General features: G+C 39.7%; 1 protein-coding gene across 2 annotated transcripts in view; it reads right to left on the bottom strand.

The window, feature by feature from the left end:
• NRP1 (neuropilin 1) overlaps positions 1–23,395 on the bottom strand; it is a 112,948-nt gene that overhangs the window by 17,350 nt on the left and 72,203 nt on the right. Inside the window, exons 8-13 of one of the 2 annotated variants that reach the window (XM_048076533.2) lie at positions 15,714–15,869; positions 12,728–12,872; positions 10,828–11,159; positions 6,126–6,270; positions 3,123–3,227; positions 74–133 (exon numbers count right to left, since the gene is read on the bottom strand). In XM_048076533.2, coding sequence (XP_047932490.1) covers positions 74–133; positions 3,123–3,227; positions 6,126–6,270; positions 10,828–11,159; positions 12,728–12,872; positions 15,714–15,869 — 943 coding nt within the window. The remainder of the gene's footprint in view (positions 1–73; positions 134–3,122; positions 3,228–6,125; positions 6,271–10,827; positions 11,160–12,727; positions 12,873–15,713; positions 15,870–23,395) is intronic. The other variant, XM_048076534.2, reaches the window with a different exon arrangement.

Raw genomic sequence — 23,395 nt, 5'->3', positions numbered from 1 at the left:
ATTATTTTGTCTCTGGTATGAAATTTGGGTATGGAATTTATTACGTTTTTAATAAGTTTTTTTTTCTTTTTACCTGGTTGTAGTGTATTGTCTATTACTGTTGGCTTTTCTGTATTCAGTACTGTAGTACCACCTGGAAAAGAAATTATGCATGTCATGATACATGGGACACAACAAAGGACACAGCAATCATCAGGAATATCCTATATCTAAATCTGAAATATTACCACCTTTACTAGACATGTAGGTAACTGAGTATGTTAAGCATGAAAATATGACATTAAAGGTCTGGTTTCCTTTATAAAAAATAAAATAAAATAAAAAATTAGTATTTGTCATTAAATAAAGCTTTTTGTCTTTGGAGTCCTTGCAAACACCAACTAATAAATCCTCACCATGTCCCTATGGTTGTCCTCACTTTATAGAGAGTGATTTGCTCAAAATCACGTGGGATATCAGTGACTGATCTCCCTAGCCCCTCCTAACACTCACCCATCTGTGCATTCAGCTATGACATGCTTGCCACATCAGAGACCTGAGCTCCTCCAGTCCCTGCCATGCTGGGTCCTCCCTGTGCCTTGCTTCTCGGCTGCGCTGTGGCCCCAGCTCACAGGAGAGGTGTGTGGGAATTGCCCAACTTTTGGCTACCATCTAAGGCAGGTTTCACTTCTGTCTCAAAAAGCAGGAGGAATTAAGAACTTTCCCTTTGTCTTCTTCTTCAAGCAGTTGAAAAAGAGGTGAGCAGGGTCACGGCCCTCTCCCTAAGCCCACTAATTTTAAAAATACTTGACTTTTTTAAGGTAAGCCTTATATTGATAAGGGGAACAAAAAGTAAATTAGCGCAATTATAAATGCGCAGTGGGGTGCTGATTACCAGTCAATGGTTTTTCTCTTCTCCAGCAAGCAAGTACTTAAAGCATTATAGAAAGGATGACTATGATGACTTCCAATGAGAATGAATGCCTGAGCTATATCAGCTTTATGTTTGTGAGAATGATCTGATGGGAAATGCTATACGCCACGCAAATAGAGCAGCTCTGTATGGGGTCCAAATAGAGCAGGAAGGAATCTGGCCTACAGCACAATTACAGTTAATTGCAAGGAAGGCTTCATTGTGATACTCACATATGTGCGAGTACCATCAGGGAAGTGACTCTAGCAGCCGTACCCAGGAGAACGCAGGCACCATGCTCGCACTGGGAGTGGATGGAAGAGGGGAAGGCACTGATAAAACCCCTCTGCCTTTCTCTGCTAGCCTTAATGGACCGTGAGATTTACATACTTTCCTTCTATGCATTTTGGAGGAAGAAAAGAATGTTTGCAATGAAATTATTGGTAAAATCACTTCTGTGCATTTTTGTGTTATATATAGCATCGTAAGTAAAACACAGAATTTCTGCAGTGTCCACAATTGAGCATGCACTGGCCAGGGTTTCTAGGTGGTGTAGTAAATTATACTCAAGTGTCTGCACTTTGGTAGAAGGGCAATGTAGTAATTTTCAATTTTAGTAGTGAAAAAGGTTCAGTTCCCCAGAAAGCTGGTGTTCAGGAAGGCTGATAGCTGTTCCCTTGTCTTAGAGGTTATAAATGGCTCCCTAAGCACAGCCTGCAAAAATTGCCAGAGGGAGTTTCTTCTGCTCAATAACCTTTCCCGAAGGGATATGTGGGATGCAGTCCTGAGCTGCCTGAAGCACACAGACTATGAGCAAATGAAGAGGAAGGTGCCTGCATAGATCTGTCTCCTTCCCCTCGCACAGCCTGTATGTGAAATGTGTCTCTGCCTATTGGGTCTTGCAAGACAACCCTCAGCGTAGGGCTTTGCAGGAAGCCCCAGGGTTTTCTGACCCATCTCTTTGCTTTCAGAAAAATAAAAAAAATACGTTTAGTAATATTGAAAGCTTCCTGAGCTACCTTAACGTGATACAGACTATTTTGTCAGACTCCCTGCATGGCTCTTATTCATAAAGAATAAGATTCATCTGGAACACTGATTTGAAAAGCAGTGACAGTGACTGTGCAGTGTCTTTTCTGCTTAAGAATTGTTTTTCAATATTTGATTTGCAACATGCATTTACATGAGACATTGGCAAAGCTCAGAAAGCTGAAACTGCACTTTCATTTGTATCTGCTGTTGGATGTTCTACTTCGCTGCTTCCAAAAAGCTGATCTCTCTCTTACCTAAGATTTCCCAAAGTCCTCTTGGCCAGCTATTGCCAGGTTTTAATGCTATTTTATGTCATGGATATAAGAAGTAATAAACATTTATTAGATAAGTACACCAGGGAGAAGTGATGAAATAACCCGTGTTGCTCTGTCCAAAAATAAGCTTAGCTGCTGTAGCAGTATGGATCTGCTACAGAAAGATCTCCTCAAATGGGCCCAGAGCTATGTGGAGCAAGTGACCTCCAAGAAGAGAGAAAAAATGTAGTGGTGCAGTGTCAGCTATATCAGAAGGACACTGGTTTGGTGCAGAAGTGAGAAAACAGGAAATTTAAGAAGCTTTCTCCCTTCCAAATGCAGACTACGCTATGTCCCTCCCTGCTATTTTTCTGCTAGTGATGGCAGTTTGGAGAACGTCAGCCCCTCTGTGGCTGTAATGCAGTGCTGGTGGGGAAGCTCATGGAAATCTTTCCGGTGGTATATGTGTGAGTATGCTTTGATGAAACGAATCTTCTTTGTTTCTGTCTGAGAAAGATTTGGGGCTGATATTTGAGTCCTACGCTAAATTTTAGGTGTGGAAGAGTATCTTCAGCTTAAACAATATTTCATTTTGAGTTCTTCAGTCTCAGACAATAAATCTCAAAAGGTTTGTCCATCTTTTTTCTTAATAAGAGGAAGTTTGATTAGGACATTTGATTAGACACAATTCCTGCTCAAAAATATGCCCTCTGTTCCAACTAGTCACTATTATTTGCTTCAAAAATTACATAGCTGAGAAAACAATCAAAAGTATTGTCATATGTAAAAGGCAGATGTCTATGTTTTGACAGCACTGACAATACAAACTGCATACCAATGTCCATTTATGCTGAGTGATTAAATCAGTGCAAACATTTAGCTGGTTACTGGCGATGGGTATGAGCTACAATGAAGCTGCAATGGAATGAGGATGGTTTCTGCACCTGTCAGTTGGTAGTCATCACCTGTGCCACTGTGACAGTTCGCCTGGTCATCATCACACTCATCTACAGGCTTGCCTTCGGAAACGGTAGGAACAGCTGTAGGAGCTGAAACAAAATTCAGTTGCCCAGTTAAAAAGTGTGCTGGAGAATCAACGTGCAATTGGCACTAACATTTTGATGAGTACCATATGCTGTCATCATGTGTTGTTTTTGAGGAAAGGAGCAACTCTACCTTGCAGGTTAGTTAGTATTTCTTTGCAACGGAAAGCACCTGTTCTGCCTCCTGCCCTAGGGCACTCTGCTGTGTCTGAGCTCAAGGGCTGTGCAGCAAAGCCCTGGACTGGCTGATGAACGCTTATTCCTAAAAAACAGGAGTGGAGGTCTGGCAAGGCAGAATGGGAGTCTCAGGGAAGGATAGAAAACCCATCATTTTATTGCATGGCCAAAGCACCTGTGAGCAGGCCTGTAAAAGGCAGCAGGAGGGCTGCGTGCTCAAGGTGGTGATTCTGCAGCACCTACCACATTGCCAAAGAAATCTCTCTGCAGAGCACGTATAAGAGAGGAAATGTCTGAGCAGAGTCCTGGTAACAGTGGCAGGAAGGCAGTGTGATGTAGAATCACTTTGTGCTCAATGAGAAGATCTGGAAGAAGTTGCTTTTGTTTTTGTTGAAGTTATAAATAAGTAAGACATCAATGATGTCAGTCATCCCTCCTGGCCACCTGCTTGCTTCTCACTGGTGATGACTTTCCGGTAGCTGCTGCATAACCAGTAAAATCTGACCTTCGTTATTACAATTAAGATCTTGAGATTTGTGAAAGATGCCAGAAAATATATCTAAATCCCAGTGTCTGCAAAACATATCACATCTGGAAAATCAGGATACGGATACCTGGTGTTATGTTTAAGTTTTATGCTCTAAGTATAGTTCCCTGGCTTAAGATAACCAGGCTGGGAACATGGTCCAGGCTTTGCCTGTTCTCAACTACTGTTATTTTCATTAACAATGCTTTACTGTATTATAAGCTGTACAATAATGCTTCTCTTCCGTGGATTCTTCTTTGCCCTTCTACTGCCTCCAGAGTCCACTGGCCACACAAGATCCTATGCACTTAGACTGATAATGTCAGAGGGGATGGTAGTTTCTGAAGTAGCTATATTGTGGGCTGAAACAAGGACCCCAGTCTGTGCTTTACAGGTATAATCTAGCCCTAGTTTAAGAAACACTTCTCTACCTGTTATGAATTATACAGAGTGTCTGTTCCCCATATCTCTTTAAAAACCCCTCTGGGAGCTCCCTCTAGCTTTCTACATTGAGTTGAGTTTCTTATCTTGATCTTCATGCCCCTGTATAGCCTCAAGCTTGCCTACATCTCTGCCATCATTTCATATAAACCCCCTGGGATGCTCTGAGCTTCCCCTTGCTCATCACTGCTGGAGAGCTGATTTCTACTCTTGTCTGTGCTTATCTCTATGCTTCTCTTCTCATCTCAGCTCCTGTCCTCCTCAGGAAATCTCAAGTAACTTCTCTTCATTCAACTCCCTCTTTAAGACGGTTATACAACAAAGTTTTCTTATTATGCTTCTCTCATGGGTGCTTTGAAATTGACCTTGCCTATCCGTGGGTGACCTACAGGTGAGCTACCTTCAGAAGTGCACCACAGTGGGAAGATAAATGCAAGTAATGTGTCCCAGGGGAACATTATGCTTGGTGAAGCAGTTTCCCAAAAAGCAAAGGCATTTTGCCTAGTTAGTCTCCTCTTTGGCTCCTCCATCTCACTGAGTAACACATTCTTGTAAGGTGGTCCATGGGTTCACTTCTTGATGTCTAGGTGGCTACAGGACCCCTGTGGCAGGAGGAGGTTACCCATGGGTTGTGAGTTTACACAGGGCAGGTGCTGAGTTTTCTTTTCTCTTTTCTGAGCAAGCAGCACAATAGTCTGCAGGAACTAAGAATTCCCACAGGAAATGAGGACTTCCTGCAGGAACTAAGAAGTATTTCCAACCTACCCACCTTCCGGGACAAGTAAAAACCACACTTATTCAGTCTGGCCTTCACTAAAAACAACACAGAACGTGGTAGTTCTCACAGAAAATACTTCCCACTTGTCTGCCTTGGGAATGAAATGGTGAGAAAGAAATGGAGGCAGAACATTCAGTTTCATTCATCTTGGGAGCCTGTTCAGCTACTTCTTTATGAGGTATCATAAGAAACCCCCAATAATGTGTTTTGTTACTATATATGTATTGTTAAGCTCTGTGATTTATAACCCGTGCCACTATAACATTATCCACCACATAAAAATGTGAAATTCATGTAGTTATCTGTAGTTATCTATGATGTTAAATAATTATTGTTTATATAACAAAAATCAAAGCATTATTATACCTCACATCACAGCCCAAGGATAAATGTCTAAACTTTGCTTTTCCTGGTCTTTCATCTCTTGACATACTACTGCAAAATTAAAGCTTGGTATGGAACACAGGGGACCTCCCTTGCTCCCCAAAAAGAGGAGCACAGACCCTATCCAGACAAGTAATCATTGTCTACCATACTGTCTGGTGCGACTTTCACGTTGTTTGAAGGAGCAGGAGGCATAATTGCTGTATTTAGTCCAACACACCCTCTGCATTCTCAGAAAATGTCTCTTCCTGGGTTGTATCATGGTAACACAAAATATAAGTTCCTTTATTTTCTCGTAATAGCTCTATGCTTCTTGAAAGTATAATCATAAGGTTGCTTAAGGGAACAGAAAACCATGTGGAGAATATCCCTGTGATTCAACAAAGGAATGGGAGAAAGAATAATATTTGTGCCTTGGGCATATTCAAATGTCTGCAGAGAAGGAACTGATTAGTCCAAGAAACAGCACTAATGGCAGTCACGGAAGCGAGAGTCCAACGTGCTGCCTGTACAGGAACAGCAGTGTTCAGCAGTAGTCCAAGTACAGAATGTATGTGTGAAAATAATAAAGTGCATTCATCTCTAGCAGAGCAATTACCTTCGAGTTCACAGCCCAGCAGCTCCATTCGCAGTCCCAGTCCTCCGTGTGTGGCTCTCTCAGGGTAGACACGGATGAATCTTGTCGATACAGGTTCAAAAGTCCGCAGTTCAGGTGTGTCGTAGTTGGTGTTTCCTTCAAAAGTCTGCAAAGCATAACAAATGCTACTTGTTAAAATGAAAATATATTTTCAACATTTTCTTCATTCTTTAGCTTTTTAATTAGGTGAGATGTAGGCCAGATTCTAACCATTTAATAAGTGTCAGACTTTCCTGCCCTAAATGAGAATGGAAAATACACAGTTTAAGCTTCTTGGAAAAGTAATGCATTTCATTTTTCATTTTTCTTTTTTCATAAACTCAGTAGCAACCAATCCATCAGGGTCATAACAAGAGCTGAGTGTTTAATGAGACATGTTTTTAAATGACGCTCTGATCTGGGGTTTAGCTGGGTGACATTTTCAACAGTTCTTAGGGAAAAAAAATGACTGAGGTGAAGATCCTGTCACCTTTTAAGTGGTTACAATAATAATCCAACTATTCAAGAGAAAATTTCAATCTGATTTCCCCCAGTGACAGAGTTTCACAAGTTGTAGTTATTTCAAAAGGCATAAATTAAACTCCAGGAACAGTAGCTGCAAGAGTTCTTCCAGTGAGACTGCTATTGAATAAGAATAAAAAGAAAGAAAGAAAGCAAGAAAGAAAGAAAGAAAGAAGAAAGCTGCTTCCTGATAAAACTGCAATATAATCTGACGGGTAAGGCAGGTCAGCGAATGTACATTTCAGACAAAAATCTCTTGTCTGAGTTGCACTCTGGGTTCTTCAGCCATAAAACAGCTCTCAATGGCATTTGTTTGATACTTTCAGCTTCCCGTCAGTGAAATTTTGCATATGGAACATGTTATAATTTGTACTTAAAGCAACACCCTGGGTGCATCCATGGAGATAATCGGTCATGAGAATGAATTAACTGTACAAAGAAACAGTCCTTGCCATGAAGTGTTTACGAGCCAAGACAGGCAAACAGTTATTTTTAGCCTATTTTATGGTAAAAAGTAACTCCAGAAGATCTTATAGAGAATAAAGAACAATATATGAAAATGCATATAACAATGAAGTAAAAGTAAAGTGTTTTCAACTTTTCTTTGTATGAATTAGTTAAATTACAAATCATTAAAACTAACTTATATGAATTGTTTAGAAGCGCTGTTACTTCCAACAGATAGCTGTGAGGTCTGAAGCTTTCTTCTGGAAGAAACCACCGCCTGTCTGCCTTTCATTTTGAATGATAACAAAACCCAACCTGCAATAAACTCTTCCTATTGACCTGGGGGCAGAGAAAACAGAAGCCATGGGAAAAACAGGCTGCATTGTCCAAGATAGAAAAAAAGCATAGGTAAAACCAATTGCTTCTTGTATTTTTAGTGCAGTCCTAAAAGCCTTGCTTGTTTTTGCTCTGCATCTGTTTAATGAACCAATGGTCCGAAATCTCTTCTGGCCATTGGTTAGAGTGCCAGTCACAAAAGCCAATGATGATGGGTGGCTATGACCAACTGGATTAAAAGAAATAATTTCTACATTAATGCTTCTGCTCCTATTTCCTAGGGAAGACTTATCTCCAAGGTGCCTTCAAGGGACACTGGCTGACCTGGTGTTCTGACAGTGCATGGAAGACAGTTGTCAAGAATTCACATGTAGATGGCCTGTCAGATCTAATTAAAATGCAATTATATATTATTATATTTCAACAGCAATGTAGTGCAAATGATCAGAAAAGCTACCTACCGTATGAGAAAGAATGAATGCCATTTTATGTGCAAAAAGTAGACAGACACATGTATCTGAGGAATCCTTGCTTCCTTTTTAATAGTAGTCTTAATAGCAACATATAATAATGAAAAATGTTTTATAAAAGACATCAATACTGGAGTACTGACACATAGACATTAGAATTCAATAGGCATCTAGAATTATATTGAATCATAATTATATTGAATCATTGTCCTTTGTAGTGCAGAGCTGCCTGTGATTCAATTTTGACTGTTCATTTAAAACACGTACTGATATTCTTTGTGGGGGAGGAGAAAAAAGTATACAGTAAAACTTCATTTTGTGAATGTCTTTTATATAGGCTATGTCACAAATCGCTTCTTGCATACTACTCACACTGCAAAAACAAGTATAATAAATAATTGCTAAACAAAAGAGAATATAAATAAGCAAGAGGGAAAAAAAGTCTTCCTAATAGCTTTTTAAATCAAAATAAATATGGCAGAGAAATTAAAAAAGGTTGTTCCAGATGGCAGGATATTCAGTTTCTTGTGCAAGACATGACCAGAGGAGGTGTGAAAAAAAAAAAGGTCATCAGTTGGTAAGTGGAAGTAGGAAAGAAGTATGGAAGACAAAGATGAATGTACTGAGTAAGCTTGAGCAAGACTTTGGAGAACAAATACCAGCTGGACTTTGAAATGAGTATGGAGTTGTGCATGGTCATTTGAGGATCTGAGTGGCATTCACCCCTGTGTGTGCTTGATAGAGGCTAAAGGGGGAAACATTCTGCACAGTCAAAAACAGCGGAAAGTGGGTAAGCTAAAGAGGAAAGAGTTACTGTAGTCCCATGGAAGGAGCTGCAGGTATGGATGACAAGATTCCATTGAGGACCAAGGTGATGTTTCATCCTTTGGACATATTCTGTTTTTACATTTAGCTTGTCATTGCTCTTTCTTTTCCTAACGTGCAGTTGTTTGTTTATTGAAAGTCGAGACTTTAACCAAGTGAAACGATGTGTTTCATTTCATAAAACAGGGCTGTTTCTAATCCACGTTCCTGCTGTGACTCATTATAGCATTCTGTCCCATCCAGCTCTACTTACATTTAAAAATACTACATTCCAGTATTAACATTTTAAATCCCTCAGACTCCCAAATCATAGGATTTATCTAATTCTCTTTAAAGAAAACTTGTGCTTTGGAGGAAAGTTTATTAAATGTCTTGAATTTTGGGGAAGGATTATAATTAGGCCACAAGAGATTTGAATTCCAGCCCTCCTAGTTCCATTAATCTTTGAAAGTTAATTTCTGGTAGTGATGAAAGCTGAGGATGGGCTCAGTGTGTTAGTTAGCACTCTAGTTTTCTTGTCAAACCGTTAACTTCTGACAATGATGGCAAGTGCTTGTATTAGAAAACAGAAAGCCATGCAGCAGACGGCGCACTGCTTTGAAAGCATATGGCATTATTTTTTTCCCTCATTGAGCCACAGTGCTCATGTACATGTCAAAACAACATCTATTTTAGAAAGAAAATGGTTAGATCCCATTGTTGATTTACACTCTCTTCACACTTTATGATGAAGTCAAAACTCATGGTAACAAGAGAAAGGAGCTGACTGCAAAGGCTGAATTCATTTAGTTTTAATCCCCAAAACAAATGATGAAAAGTGATGAGAAGTGAGAAAATGCAGACATATTCAGTGAGATTAAAACAGGAGAGAATGAAGTCCAATATTTACCAAATGTGCCTGGAAAAGCTACATCCCTGGGCCCACTCAGTTTTTCCTTTAACGAAACATAGGTTTGCCCAATTGAAGAGTCTCTATAACAAAACAGCTTTTACATTTAATTTCCAGACTGACACAGCTAAGATATGGAACAACTCTCAAGGTTTCCGTCTGCCAAGCACTGTACTGATTTGCCTTTTGAGGGCACGTTTCTGGTGGATCAGATTCCCTGATCCTTCCAGTACTGCAGCACCAGTCCCTGAACAATTGTGTATGCCCACTGTTTCCCTCAAGGGAAAGGAAGGAGGACTGAGAAAGGGTTGTGACTCTCAAGGCAAAAATACACTTTGTTGAGCAACAGTAGCAAAACTAGATGGAAAATAATGAATGGGATTTGGGGTAAATTTTCTAAACAGTACATTTTATGTCCTGAAGAGCATACATTCAAAGACAAAGCAAAGTAGGTACATTCTCAGAAGCTTTTCTGGAGAGTACTAATTTTCTTTTTCTTGTCATTTAACCCAGCAATTCATTTGACCCTTCCCTGTAAATCCCTTGCAGTTTTTGCTTGATCCTACAAACCAGCTGTCCTTTATTCCCAATCACACACCAAGATGCTTCACTTGTAATAGTACAATAGTACTTTCCACCTATGATGGGATAACGTCAAAAACGACATCACTCTTGCAGTGCGACTTAGATCAGACCATCATGGAGAGCCTGTGAAGCTCTCAAAGCAGCCTACAGGCAGTTCAGAAATCCAACAGGTACCCCATTGAGTTAAATAACACCATCCTCATTCAGCTGCTTAGAAAAAAAAGAAGCAGAGGAAAAATAATTCTGTGTCTCAAATACGCTCACTCACAGTCGGTGGAAAACTGCAGATGGAACTCTACTTTTTTGGTAGTGCTGGATATTACAGTTACATGGGATTTTGGAGTAACCTAGGGGCTGAAGAGGCGCATCACTCTTGGCAGAAGTCATCTTCTGAACTAGCTGCTGAATACACAAAACCTTTGCCAGAGTGGTTAATGTCCTGAGATCAGCTCCTGCACTCATTGTACCACTACCACAGCATCCCTTCAGTGTTTTTGTCCTACAAACCCTCCTGTTTAGCTTCATCCTAACATTGTGCCTTTCCAAGATCAGAGATAAAGGTATAAAAATTTAATATGAGCTCCTCCCCATGCAGAGAAATCCTCCTTACCTTTATCTTTTTCTTGCTGGAATCCATGATCATTTTCCAATCTGATCCATTGTTGCTGTAGCCGATTTTGAATTTTTTCATGAATACTTTGTTTTCTCGGTGCTTGCCTCCTTGGACAATTATGCCCCTCACCTGTTTTTCTTCACCAAGGTCTATTTGAAGCCATTCATTTGTATATGGATGAGTAGTTGGTGGCAGCGCCCAACCTGAACGGCTTGTTATGAGGCGAGCATTTTCTGGGATCCAGTTTCGATCAACTTGAGTAGATGCAGTAATCTGAGAGTCAGGAATGAGCCCAGACACCATACCCAGCATCCCAGAGCAAGGGTAATCTACAAAGAAAAAACAAACAAACAAAAAAACCAATGAACTAAATAGTTAATCTGAACAAACACCAAAACAGAAACAGGACATATCAATCTTTTCAACTCTCATAAGCAATTTCTTATTTCTTTTTTATATCCAAAATAATCTTTTTGGATTTGTATATAATTTTCATTTGTTCAAACTTGCACATCCTAGTTTTGGCAGGAAATGGAAGTACCAAAATACCACAAGTATTTCTGGCTTGATGGGAACCAAAAGGATCAGAAAATCTTATTCTATTCTTGTTTTCTATTCTTCTTGCTAAGCCAAAGAGTGCAGGGTCACATCTGAATTTGTGAATATTTCCCTAGGGAAAATTTCCCAAATCAGCCAAAACCCAGTTGCAGATTACTTATTTCTTATGATGCTGGAAATTGAAATCTTTTATATATTCTATAAAATACAGTTTATTGTTGTACCTCCATTTTTCTATTGCATTTCTTTGGTCTCAGGCATTTTCAAAGGACATAGAAACTAAATAGTTACTTCTGTTATAGTCCCAGATAAATATAAATTGAAAGTAGGAAAAGCTACTAACAAGGAATGAAGACTTCCAATATAGACTCTAATACCAGTTCTACTGATTTTACCTTCATCTAATCTGGAAGGATTTCATAGATTGACTTGGAATTTTATAACTCTGTATTCATTAATCTTATTTTCCTACTCCATGGAAGCCAGTCCTAAGAAACATTTTCAAGACTGAAGAAAGACATTAAGGAAAGAAAAAAATCATAGAACTACTAAAAATTAGTGCAAGTAAACTGTATTAAGTACTATGAAATGACATTTTATAGAAAAGTCAGATTTATAAAAATACTCAATAATTAACATTTACTTTAATATACACCTTGTAAAAGGTTTTATAGAAGATTATTTTTACTTTACATATACAATGTTAATACATTTTTGTAGGAGTCTAAAATAATTCTTGGTTGTGCCTGTTTATTTTTTTCAAGGTAGTAAAACACCTTTTGCTGTTACCTCAGAAAGTACTTTGGGCAGTTATTTGGGTAGGTGTCTGTGTGATGTAAAGGAGTTACATTCCAAGAAGTGAGCACCGGTGGGAAGCTGGGTTTAAATGTCTAGATGCTGGAATAGGCATCAGATCTCAGGGTCTGTACCTTGCTGTGTTTATAAAGCTAGATATGTATATGAAATCTGCTGAGATCAAACTACAAATAGCAGTCAGGAGAGAGAGGGACAGGAGGGTAAGGAAGGGAAAACAAGAGGTGAATTTGGAAAATAGCTGTGTATCTCAGGTAATTTGCATGGAGCTGTAAAAGAACTACATGAAAAGTAATTGCACTTTATTTATTAAACTACTTAAAGTCGAACACTTAAAAGAGAATGCTAGAACAACATTAAGATAACACTGGATGTTTGTGTTGTTGGGTTTTCTTTCTCAGTTTGTTTACATATCTACATTCAGACCACAGTGGAAATAGTGAAGATGCATTTCAGTAATACAAATAAAAAATGCAGCATAGGCACAAGAAGTTCCCTTGTTTTTAAAATCCTTCCCAAGACCTACCTGTTATCTTGCAGCCATATACTTCAAATCTCAGCGATACTCCATTTTCCCAAGACACAGGTCTAATTCGCACAAACCGTGTTAAAACTGGTTTGGCAAAAGGTCTGTAAACAACATCAGTGGGATTGCTATTCCCTTGAAACACCTTTATGTGGAAAGAAAAAGTATATATATGTTAGATTTTCTTTTAAATGGTGTTTATAATTCTGTGCTTTACAGATACTAGTGATACAAGGTCTAGCCAGGATTATTTTCGTGGGGGATGAGAAAAAAGACTTACATGGAGAGCTATCTCATTAAACTGCTAACACAATTTTGCAGAAAAATAAGCTTTCCTTTAGGAGGAAAAGATGTTCAATTATATTAAAAAAATACTTGACACCTGCCACGTCCCATAGCACACCATAACGCTGCAGAGCAGACCAGGGGAGCTCAGGGCCACCAGGAGAGCAGGAGCCCCCCTGAACACAGCAAGGCTCTGTCCACTCCTTGCCAATGTTGATGTATTCCTAATGCCCAGGTCTGTATGCAGCTCTTTGCAAATCAAGGATTGCCATGTCCTGGAATAATCTCTCACTGCCCAATTAGGAGAGTTTTATTCCTTGCACACTCACAGAACGATGCAAAAAACTACAAAACCTCATGCCCAAGTTAAAGGTTTGGATTTCAGTTAGACCATGTAAAAATCCCTGTATGGAGTTAAGCTAAAAACACATATTGTTTTGCTGTCCTTGGACATAAGTGTTTTTCTGAGTGTGTTGTGCAACCCTCGCTCTGTTAACCTTTTGTTTTTAAATCCTTTTAACAAACACTCAGTATTTCTATCTCCTTGCATACTGAGATGGAAGTCTATTTACAATCTATATAGCAGGTTCTAAGATTTTCTCTGAGTCCCCTGAGGCTAATGGGCAGATCAGATGAACAATAAGACTTCCACGAGAAGAGACAGGATTGTGCTGTGCTTTCATGTCGAGGATCCTGCAAACACACTCCTTCCTAGCAGAGCTGAAACGTTGCAATGTTCTAGTCCAAAGAAGGTGATTCAGCTTCCTGCCTCTTTCTCATGTAGAGGGAACTGACTTCCTGTTGTTTGCCAGGGCCGCGGGCCCCTGGCTTTTTATGGGATATTCTTCCATTTCTTACATACGGTGTCTACTTTCCTGTTTGTTACTTGCAATAACTGCACTAATTTGCAGCAGAGGCCAGAAGCACACAGCTGCCAGCTCATCAGGCCCGGTTATTTCTTAAATAATTTAATATTGGAGTTTCATACCCAGCAAGAGATTTTAAATTAATCTACATTTCTTTTCAGCAATTATTATTATTTTTTTTCTCTGAAGGACATGCTGCCATTCTCGAGGTGTGCCCCTATCCAAGGCAGTGAGTCTCCCTAATGCACACAGCTCCTGACGAGTGCACAACTCGCTGAGGCTTCCTTCAGGACATTGGTGGCTGCCTGTCATTTTTCCGTAGCCAAGCCTCCCTAACTTTTGATTTGAGTAAAGATACTAGAGGGAGACCGGCTGTACAGTTTTTTTCTTGTCCTAATCAACAGCAAAACATTGTTATTTTAGAACCCTGATTTTTTTTAATAAACCCTCTGAATAAATACGAGACATTTAGTTCAGTTCGCTATGAATTAAAGACAGCACGTACAATGGAAACTCATGTAAAATACACTCTTGGAGAGTTTACAAATTGAAGCTGATAATGAAAATCGGGCATGGTCTGAATTTGAAAGAGGCATTTGTTCAGATGACGGGAACCAGAGCCAGGAAACTCTGTGTCTTGTACGTGCTGCAGTGTTGGCTCCTCCTGTGACTTTGGGCAAGTCAGATATTGTACTTTTGCAAATCATTACATAGTGCCCACAGTGAGGCATGTGACCTTCTAAGTTCCTTCTCAACTGTAAAACCAGGATAACACCTGTCAAAGAGAGGCTTTCAGGATTCTTTATTATTATTATTATTATTATTTGGTTTGTTTGTTACAAAGTCTTTCAAAGAACAAAGATGAACACACTGATCACTGTTACCATTTTGACTAGATAAGTGTAGCAGCCTTGGCATAGCACTTACAGATGAGTAAGGGACAGACCAGTAACCAAATATTTACAGCTAGATATGGTTACACTGACAACTTAATATTACACAGCCATTCTGAATCCTTGAAGAAAGACCACAGAAAAGCTCTTTTGAAGACAGTCAGCACAAAACCTTTCCAGTTTCATCAGCCCCTCGGCAGTTGCTGGGGCTGCTGCCCCTGGGTATGTCCCAGGTGAGGCAGGAAGGGAGGCACAGCCTCACTGGGACTATTCACGTGAGAGCTGGAGCAGAACTGACTTCTCAGTAACGAGCTTTATGCTCACGGTAGCAGATAATGAAGATTTTTCTTATGAGTGTCTAAAGCTGTTTGATTGGGAGGTCACAAGGAGTAAATGCGCTGATAAATGGAAAGGTGATAAAAATCTATAAGGATGGAAAGGTATGCCTAATTATCTGCCTGCATGACCTCCACCACTGAAATGCTTAGATGTCTAACAAATTACTAATGACTCAGTAGCACTCCTGCAAGACAGCAGGGCTATGCTGAGGTACTGAAACCACACATATCCAGAGCTTTGCAGCAGACACATACATACATTTTTTAAAAGGTCCCCCATATTGTTTTCTCAAGGTCACATAGGAAATTCTAGCAAACTGGGAAACAGCAGCACACTCCAGGGAAATGAGCCAAACCACTCTAATTCTGATGGCTACAGCGGGCGATGCAGCACCTTTTCACCTGCTCGAGTCTGCCCACAAATAATTTCAGTGGCCCATCTCTATTGAGACAGTTTCTGTCTTTTGGATTTGGGATACTGTGAACCTTGATCATGCTGATTAAACCTTTATTTTTTTTAATTTATTTATTTAGAACAGATAGTAACTAAGGAGTTCAGTAATCTATTCCTTGGACAAAGAGAGGTAAAAGAGAAAAGACTTACAACAGGCTTGTTTCCCTCCTTAAGTGTAATCCAGTCCTCTCCATTGGAGCTGACATCTACGCGGTATGTTTTCAGGTAATATTCTTTCTTTGTTTCTTTAGAGATGGCTCCTTGGGTCCCAATTCCAGAAACGAAGCGGAGAAGGCCTAGATCCACCTGTGGTAATGAACGAATGGGGATGTGAGGTCAATCAGTTCAGAGAACAGCAGTGCTGCAGACGTGACCCCACCATCCCCACATGTTTTGCAGAGATAATAAGGATTTGTATAAGGGAAATTGCAGCATATTATTGACAACAACATGGTCATAGTCTCCTCTTTTGCTAACAGTGTCTCACAGGAGACAGGAACATTTGCCTGATCACTCAGGAGTGTTACCCACATCCCAGAGATTTATTTTTACTCTACGGGGGAGGAACCAGAAACCCTATCAGTGCAACTGGCAATCACTAGACTGCAGACAAGTTACTTGTGAAGTTCCTCAAGGACCAGTCTGGTGAACAATCTTCCTTAATACTCTCATTAACTATCTTGCATAGATGCTAATGAAATTTGCTGAGGACACAAAGCTGCCAGGCATTGCCAATACAGAGGAGAGTAAAGCAGTGAGAGCTGAATGACCCTGAGGATTGGAGTATTAGAAATGGGATGAAATTTACTAGTACAATATCAAAGCCGCGCACTTAGGGAACGATAACAAGAATTCTGCTGAAACCCAGGAGCTCATCACTTGCAAACAGACAGGGAGAAAAGAAACCCATAGTGTATTACTTAGTCATAAGATAATTATGAATCATGGTGTAATTTGTAGGGGAAAAGGCAAATGTAGCTTGCACTGTATGAGGTATTTGCAGGAAAAAAAGAAGGCAGCATTAACACAAGTGCAATAATTCTCTTCCAACTGACAACTGTAGTGAACTTCAGTCATTAGAAAACACTGGCATTTTGAACTTGCTGGAGAAATGGAGGCTATGGTGTGCACACGAATGCATGTTGGAGGCTTTCTGTCTTCTTCCACCACTCTCTCTTTCTCTTTCCCTCATGAGGTTACATTGCAACCAAATGGAGGATTGATGTGGGTTAACCCCCTTTTACTCTCCCCCCTAAATTATTTGCAATACAGATCTGTTTCCTCATCTAGTTCATCTCACGGCATCACTGAAGTTGAGCTGGGAGGATGATGCTGGGTGCCAGAGCATGGCTACCAAAGTCAGCTCTGCTAGCAAAAGAAGCCTTTGTCCCAGCTGCCAAATGGCTGAAACTAGGCACAAAACTTTCTCACTGCCTGGTCAGTAACCACAGAGTATGAAACACCTGCCATTTCCTTACTTCCTTTCTTTAGCCATAGCAACAAACCGATTAAAATCAAATTAATCACCCTGCCTTCTCCACAGCTAGAATATTCTCTTTGTTTCCTAAAAAAGCCATTTAATTTCAACACAAAATTACACCGTTCACAAATTATTAATCAAAGCAATTAATTCACCTCAACTTCAGTTGTCCAGACTTTAGTAGCACAATAATAGGTTGAATTAACCCTTCTTATGTAAATGTCCTATGAATGTCTCAGGCCTTCTCATTATTTCCAAAGCATGCAGGATGCAGCATATAGGTCCCCTGTGTCCCACAGGCATCCTTTTTCCTGGATGTATGTCATATATCCAAAGGCGCTGGAGCGGTTAAATCAACATGCTCTGCATTCTCTCTCAGAATGCTGAAGGAAGTGCTACTGAGGACAGGCTGGCTGCTTTCTCAATGCCCATGTCATATACAAGTCATTTTGAAGTCTTCCAACACAAGAATAGGAGCCTTGTGTGCGACAAATAAAACTGGCTTTCAGCACAAAGCTGCTGCCCCTGCCACAGATTTTAAAGCTGGTAAAGTCTATACGCAATATTTCAGCCTTGGTCTTCGGAGGTGAAATACTGCAACATTTTGTTTTGTCTTGATAAAAAAAAAATAAAAAAATCCAGTCTTTAAAAAAAATAAAAAAACGGGAGCACCGCCTTACAAAAACAATCAAGTGATTTAAAGTAACTGGAGAGTCTCAGATGTTAGATTGTTGCAATCTGAAAGTTAATGGGGGAATCTGGGCATCATTGCACTGAGCAATCTCAGCTTAACTTCAAATGCTCTCCAAACTGTACTCTGCTGATTGTAAAGTGTGCTGCACTGAGTTATGTCCAATACCACATTCACTTTCAGGCTGAAGTGCACTTGAAAATCTGGAAGTCTGAGGGAGTGCAGAGCTAAGTTATTTAAATGATCTGCTTCTCTTACAATTTGAAACAGCTCTTCAGTTTTGAAATGATTAGGGTCCCAAGCCTGTACCGTTCCAACTGATTTGAAATGATTCTAGTAGGGGCTTTTTAATATACAGTAAGTACTTCATTGTGAATAAAGTCAAGCAATGGCCTATTGCAAGAGTTCTAGACATCTGAGGACAAGTTAAAATTTAACATGGGGGATTTAGGGGAAGATTTGATTAGCTGAAGCGTGAACGGACAATTGCAGCTACCGATCACTGGCTGTTCAGGCACCTCATGCTTGTCCCATCAAAGAACTTCAGGAGCTCAAATTTTGCTCAGGCCCAGGCACCAATATTCAATGTACCCCCTTAAATCTTGGGGCATTGAAAATCCTAAAATACTTTAATCTAAAAAACCTGACAGAATCCAAAAGGTAGGCAGAAATTCTCCTGCCAGAAATTAACAGCTTACTGGGAGAGAGAGACTCTGAGAAGGCCTCCTTTTTTTTTTTTTTTCTTTTTTTGGCCTACAGGTAAGGAAGAGGCAATTCATGATGCTCCTGGCCCTGGTAACTGCGAAATACAATGTAGGAGGGGGGCATCTCCTATCATTAGGAAGAACATCTCCTCATGTAGATGTGCTCTCCCCAGATCAGCAAATCTTCATGTACTTCGTGAAAACCAGAGCTATGTCAGCAACAGCCCTAGCTCACCTAGGGGCAGGTGGCTGGAGTGTTCAGCTGTCTGCTGCAGCTTCAAATCCCCTGCAGAGGCAAGCTGCAGCCCCGGACCTGCTGCGTGCATAGGGATGTTTGCTCACAAGTTGATAGAGGAAAAAGAATCATATTTCTCCATCAGTGTTTTGTGAGAGAGGGACAGTGCATACAAAAAAGGTGGGGTTAAGCAGCTGGGAAGCAGAAGGGTTGGAATTAGTACTAGCTTGGTCTCAGCACGGAGGTCCAGAGGAGAGGTAGAGCTTAAAGCATTTTCATCCCTTTGGCTGTTCTTCGCTCTGGCCTCCAGAGGAACTGCTCCTCTCCAGGTGCATAAAAACAGAATTGCAACGCTGAGCACCTCTCTGTAGTGCCTAAGTGTGTTTGTGAATCAAGTTCTAAATTTACCAATCTTCTTCTCTAAGTAAGGGGATAGAAATAAATTATGTAGAAGACTACCTAGGAAACTGCATGAAACATCTTAAAGAAGCTGTTAAACTCATCTTCATTAATCACTTTGTGATGATTTTTTTTTTTTTAGCTTTACCTTTTGTAAAATGCAAAATTGTGCATAGAGTACACATTTTAAATGTCACGGGGACTGCTCAGGGTTGGAACTCAACCATGTCAACTGCTAATAATGACTGGAATCTGAAGGTACCAAAATGTAACAGAGGTAAGACAGCTCTTCTGTACTGTTACCCACAGGAACCACTGCAGAGTGGTAGCTAGTAGCTCTAGTATAGATGTGTCACCAAATGGTTAGGAACTCCTATGCTTTTTGGAGACTTTTGCTTCTTGAGTCATGAAATTTCCAGTCAGCTTAATATGTCCTCTCAACAGAGGCCTCCAAGTGTTTACATGACCAGAGGTAAACCATTTTTCTCAGATCCAGTCACTGCCAGCCAAGATATTAATATGAATCCTTAACAGCTAGCTTTTTGTTTTGGACTTCGTGTCCTTTTTGCTTCAAGAACTTGTGTTTCATGTAAAAATGAACTGCAGAGAGATGTGGTGATGAAACACAGTACTTTTGAAGATGAACATCAAATGCATTTCCCTGCAATTATTTGACATTGAACTTTCTGCAAGTATGATAAACAAACATCTGGTATTTATTTTACAGGATGCAAACGATTTTGTAAGTTATTGCATGCTGTATGGCTGTGATCAAGATAGGCAGCTGTCTCCAAGCCTGAAATCATGACATTTCGTTTCCATGACCAGAATTTTAGATTTAACTAACTGTAGTACACTGACACATTTTCAAAATTTTGCTCGCCTTCATTCAGACTAAAAAGCATCTCCCTTCTGGAAAATGGTGCCTTAGGGCCTTATCCAACAAATTGCCTGTGTTGCAATGTGACCACCTTTATTGGTAAGTACAAGACTGGGAGCAGACCTGCCTAAAGGAATGACCCTCGAACTTACAAGAAATGAGGAATATCTCTTGTATTTTTTTTTTCCAGGAGAGAAATGTTCGTGTAAAAAAGCCCCAGTTGTTCCTCTTTCTAAAATCAATTTATTTGCTGTGAAATCATATTGCAAGACAGTAGTGGTTTCTATATATGAATTATTTCCCCACTATTTATTCTGCAATATCTTTTAGCATCCAGGAAAAATATTTTTATTGCTGTCTTACTGTCTCCAAAAAATGTGGGTGGGTGACATATTTGTAAGACATAGATATGCAAGGGGTGGCATGCACATTTGATTTGAGAGCAGTTAAGGAGAAGGAAAAAGAATAACATTTAGCTCTGCACAATATATCATGTAGCAAGTCTTAGCAAACTGCTGGTTAACGAACAGCACACAACATGCATGACATGAAATGAATATTGCTTCTCCCTGTTGTCATACATAACCATGCCATTGTATGGAAGTCCTTATTTTCAGAATGAAAATCTGCCTTGCTAAATAAAATACAGTCATTGAGGGAGCTGTAGCAAGGGAGCAGTTTCACGAGCTTTTAACACTCCTACTGTAGGTCTGCTCAACAGCCTGAGAAAATAAAGGACAAAGTGCTGGAGTTTGATTAACAACAGGAAGCTTTTTGTTGTGGGCATCTCTTGTGGCTTGAAAAGCTGTATAATCCATCACTTGACACAACACACCAAAGTAAATATTTTTAGAGAACTGTGTCATTTCCCTAGATAGCATACAGTGCTCTGAGTTAGATTAACTGTTGTGATGCTTCACTGTTCTTCTGTCAAATATTTTAATTAAGCAAGATCTGATCTTTTTCATTAGTTAAGCCCATATTTTTTATTAGATGTTGCTGTTGTTTTGACCAATCATGTTCTCCCATGATGTATACAAAACTATCACTTAATTCTTTTATTCATTGAGCTTGAAGTAAAAAAGATTATAATGCTAAATAAAAATGGCACAGTCTCTAGTCGAAATTCTGAAAGGAGTTTTGTTAATTTGGTTGGAAAATTACTTCCAAAAGTCTTCATCCCTGAAATAAGTCATCATTACAAGAGCACAACTCCTTGATTAATGACAGGGTGTGAATATTCATCCTGAGTTTAAGTGAAAGTAGTTAAACCTATAAACCATCTCAGACTTTTGTGCAAGATTCTCGGTGTTATTTGTGACAGCTCCATAAACAAAGAAAGATGAAAATAATGCTGTTAGTAGGATCTCTCCTGAGTCACTGAAGTCTTTTTCATCGACCTTGACAGCAACATACTGAAAGCCCCAGAAGAGAAAGCAGCTAATCACACGCTCAACTTCTAGCCTGTGCTAAACAACTGCCCTCAGTCAGTATGCTTTACTGAACTGACGCTTATGTGACTTGGCAAAAACGGGAAGGTATGAAAGCAAAGATGAACAAATATTCTTGCCAAAGAAATAGGAACGCTTGGCAGAGAAAAGGAAATGAACTTTCTTTAGCAGTTGAAATATTCCTCACACTCTTTGCCCTCTGCCCAAATGCTTTTCTGCAGCAGAAAAAACGTGAGCGTAAAGATTCCCTGTCTGAAAACAAAGAATTGATTCAAGGCAGGCTATCATATTGAGATGCCAATGCTGGGATTGCAGTATTGAGTTCAGTGATTTCATTTATTTATTTATTTATTTTTGCAGAGGCAGATCAGCCGGTTTCTCCAAGAGAATATTCAAGATAGTCATGAAAACGTATGACTGACAGACATAAAAGAACCTCGGTCATCATTATGGGGCTGGCTGAAGAAAGAAAATATGCAGAAAGTATAAGAAAAATGAAATCCAGAAACAAAAAGGAAAAAAGAAAAGACAAGAAAAAATGAAAGAAAAGGCCTCTGTGTCTCTGACAGAGAAAAGATAATGCTTGTGTGGGCTGTGTTGCATCTGGATTCATGGCACATTCTCCCACTTTTATGTTAATTTTTTTTTGCATAAATCAGAAGCAACTAATTAAAAAAGAAATATTTAATTCTGACATGTTCTTTGAACTGGTGTTCCATCTGGTTCTGTTTGAATAGTAAAATCTGCTGTAGTTGTAAAAATTGGCAAGCAGCACTCTGGTGAAGAGAAACAAAAGAGACTCAGTACAGCAGGTTAATACACTAGCATTTCAACTTGAGACATTTCCAGAATTCAGCAAACCAAATCGCTCCAGTATGGAAACTATAAAGATCAAATGTGAAAGAGAAATGCTGCGAGTGGGATGAGAGAAGCGCTGCAACTGGTACACATTAGCTCTGCGTGATATTTTCAGTGTGAGGCTTTGAAGGGGTAGGGTGTAGAAGCTCGGGCAATGCCCTGTTCCCCTGGAAGGGGCTAACTGTATTGTGCGAAACGCAGCCGGTGCCCGTGCAGTGGCAGGGAGCGATCCTGCCGCTATTCATTCATTCCCAAGCTCCACCTTATGCGTCCTGGTAGGGCTCTGATGTGACGCGATCGTTATTCAGGAGGCTCAGAAAATACCTTCTTCTTAATTTATTTCTTACTTCAAAACTACTTAAAACCTGAACACCGAGATACAATAAACTCTGATAACAAAGAGAGGAAAATGTAATAGTATTGGGATTTCTATAGACTCTGGGATCCAAGTAATCAGCATCTTGTGCCATTCGAAACCTCTCTGTAGCAATGAAGAGAAAGGCTGATTAACTCCCAGTGCTTTAGAAAAAGATTGTTTTACGTCTTGCAGGAGCATATCTTGCTGTGAAATATTACTTCTTTAAAATGAAAACCTTTGCTTCAGCACTACATTAACTTGCAAATGGATAACCTAAGACATTTACAATGACTTGGTCAAAAAAGGAGGAATGTGAATGGCCCCTTTCTCCAGCTAAGATACTTAGGAACCCTTGCTGAGCCATAAATGAGTCAGGAACGTAATACTTTTAATTAACGTTTTCTGAATACTTATTTGTAATTTACATTTAATTTTAAACCTGAGCTTAATCCTCTGATCTGGAATGAAGACAACTATTTAGTGCAGTTTGAATGTAACCTTCCCCAGTTTGTGTTAGAAACTATAGAAAAGGGAAACTCTATAGCAATACTTGCAGAACCACTCTTTTCTGAGAGAGGGACATAATTGTAGGACTTTTTTCCCCCCAAGTGTACTGAGCAACTAATGCACAAATGGGAAACAAGTAATCCAAAGCTTCTCTATCAGACTGCTTCACATGTGAATAACTGGGCTTTGGGTAGAAAACACTGAATTTTGCCTATGAAGTTCTCATGGAGCATTTTTTTTCCAGCTGCTGTCCTGTTGAAATCAGAGGG

Source organism: Anser cygnoides, chromosome 2 (genome assembly GCF_040182565.1).
Source record: "Anser cygnoides isolate HZ-2024a breed goose chromosome 2, Taihu_goose_T2T_genome, whole genome shotgun sequence".
Lineage (NCBI taxonomy): Eukaryota > Metazoa > Chordata > Aves > Anseriformes > Anatidae > Anser > Anser cygnoides.
This window is presented reverse-complemented; position numbering and strand designations above follow the sequence as displayed.